Below are 1,946 nucleotides of genomic sequence, written 5' to 3' on the forward strand. Positions count from 1 at the left end.
ATGGCGTCGGAGCAGTGGCGGGCGCTGGCCGAGCGGTTCCAGGTGATCCGCCGCCCCGGGGGGCCCCCAGGTGAGACCCCGGCCCCTCCCCCCGTGGGGTCACCCCTGGGGAAGGGCGGGAGCAGCTGAGCTCCCAGGGGGTAGGGCCCCTCTCACCCCTCCCGCTCTCTCCCTGCAGGTGCGGGGTCCCCCGGGGCGCTGCGAGGCCCGCTGTCCTGTGGGCACTGGGTGAGCGCGGCCGGGCTGCGGGGATGGGTGCGGGCGCTGCTGGACCAGGTAACCCCCCCCCCGCCTGGCTATGGGCAGGTTTGCGCCGGGCGGGGCCTTCAGGGGGGAGGAGTCGAGGGGGTGGGGGAACTTCAGAGAAGATTTTGGGGCCAATTGAGGGAGTGATGGGGCTTTCCTGGGGGGTGCCAGGAGACGGGGTGGGGTTTAGGGGGGAGGGGTCAGTTGGGGTGATGGAGAAGGGGGTGAGGGTTCAGGGGGAGGGTTAGTTGGGGTGACGGGGAAGGGTAGAGGTTAGGGGGTGCCAGGGGGATTGGATGCAGAGTGACAGGGGAAAGGGAGGGGTGTTCCATGGGGAGGGGTTAGTTGGGGAAGGGAAGGGGTTAGGGGGTGCCAGGGGGATTGGATGCGGAGTGACAGGGGAAAGGGAGGGGTGTTCCATGGGAGGGGTTAGTTGGGGAAGGGAAGGGGTTAGGGGGTGCCAGGAGGATTGGATGAGGAGTGACAGGGGAAGGGGAGGGGAGATTGGGGGTTCAAGGGGGAAGGCAGTTGGGGTGGGATGGGGGTGGGGTAGGGGGGTGGCCGGGAGCCGCAGGGGAGAGCTGGGGGCTGATCTAGGTCCCCCCATTCCCATCCAGGGCGTCACCTCATTCTGCTGCCCACGCTGCCCGGACACCCCTTGGCTCTGGCAGGAGCTGTGCAAACTCAGGCTCTTCTCGGACGAGGACCAGGCCACGCTGGAGGCCCAAATCCTGGCGCAGGAGGGCGCCAGGGGCAGCTACCGCCAGGTGAGTCCTGAGGGAGGTGAGCGGGACTTGGGCCCCTCTCTCCCGGATCTGGCTCAGGCTGGGATCTGGGCGGGGGTCTCAGTAGTTAATGCGTCCTCATTCTGCCCTGCAGTGCCCGCGCTGCCAGCACCTCGTCCAGCGCCTGGACCCCGGGACCCTGCGCACGCCCTGCCTGCCCTGCTCCCAGCGGGCCGGGGGGCTGTACTGCTTCTGCTGGGGCTGCCGCAGGGAATGGGAATCCCATGCTGACTCGTGCTGCCCCCTACAGGCCGCGCTGCACGACGCCCCCAAGATCCAGGCCCCACGATCGTCCATCCACGGCTGCCCCTCGCTGCGGGCCTGCCCCGGTTGCAAAGCCCTCCTGAGCCACACCACACAGGGCTGCCCCATGGTGGTCTGCCCTGAATGCAGGTGTTGTTTCTGCTACCGCTGTCTGCGTCCGTACAGGGAACACCAGCCTCCCTGCCCCATCGCTGACCTGCAGCTGGTCTGCGAGGGTGGGGTGGGGACGCAGTAATCCCAACTTCCAGGGGCAGCCCTGTAGTGCCCAGTGTCACGGGCTGGAGCCAGGGGCTTTGGAGAGGAAGGATCTGAGACAAGGGGGGGATGCTTTGACTCCCCTCCCAGGGCTGTCAGGACTCCAGGCATCGGGGGCAGGGGCTTCCTCTCCCTCCCTCAGTGCAGTGCCTGGCACAGTGAGGTCCCCGCGTGGCTGGGGCATTTAGGTGCCACCACAACGTAATGGAATTGTGTGTCTGAATGAGTGACTCAAATCGGCAATGAATGGACAGGGGGAGGACGAGGGGCTTTGAATCTCTTCTAATATTACCATTAAAGGAAGGAAATTCCAAAGCTAAAATCTTTGATGTGATTGGATAATGGTTAAAGTATCAGTCATTGACATGTATGACAGAGAGAGAGATGTGGGTATAC

The 1,946-nt window shown here is 65.1% G+C and overlaps 1 protein-coding gene across 1 annotated transcript; it reads left to right on the plus strand.

Annotated features, from left to right (window-relative positions):
* LOC141977521 (uncharacterized) lies at positions 1 to 1,946 on the plus strand. Its single transcript, XM_074939039.1, has 4 exons — positions 1 to 70; positions 179 to 276; positions 864 to 1,013; positions 1,126 to 1,946. The coding sequence occupies exons 1-4, from the start codon at positions 1 to 3 to the stop codon at positions 1,528 to 1,530; spliced, it is 723 nt and encodes a 240-aa protein (XP_074795140.1). The 3' UTR covers positions 1,531 to 1,946.

Source organism: Natator depressus, chromosome 24, assembly GCF_965152275.1.
Source record: "Natator depressus isolate rNatDep1 chromosome 24, rNatDep2.hap1, whole genome shotgun sequence".
Lineage (NCBI taxonomy): Eukaryota > Metazoa > Chordata > Testudines > Cheloniidae > Natator > Natator depressus.

Coding starts and splice junctions, on each gene's coding strand:
- LOC141977521 (XM_074939039.1), top strand. CDS start 1: ATGGCGTCGGAGCAGTGGCGGGCGCTGGCCGAGCGGTTCCAGGTGATC. Junction 277..863: donor TGCGGGCGCTGCTGGACCAG/GTAACCCCCCCC, acceptor ATTCCCATCCAG/GGCGTCACCTCATTCTGCTG. Junction 1,014..1,125: donor CCAGGGGCAGCTACCGCCAG/GTGAGTCCTGAG, acceptor TCTGCCCTGCAG/TGCCCGCGCTGCCAGCACCT.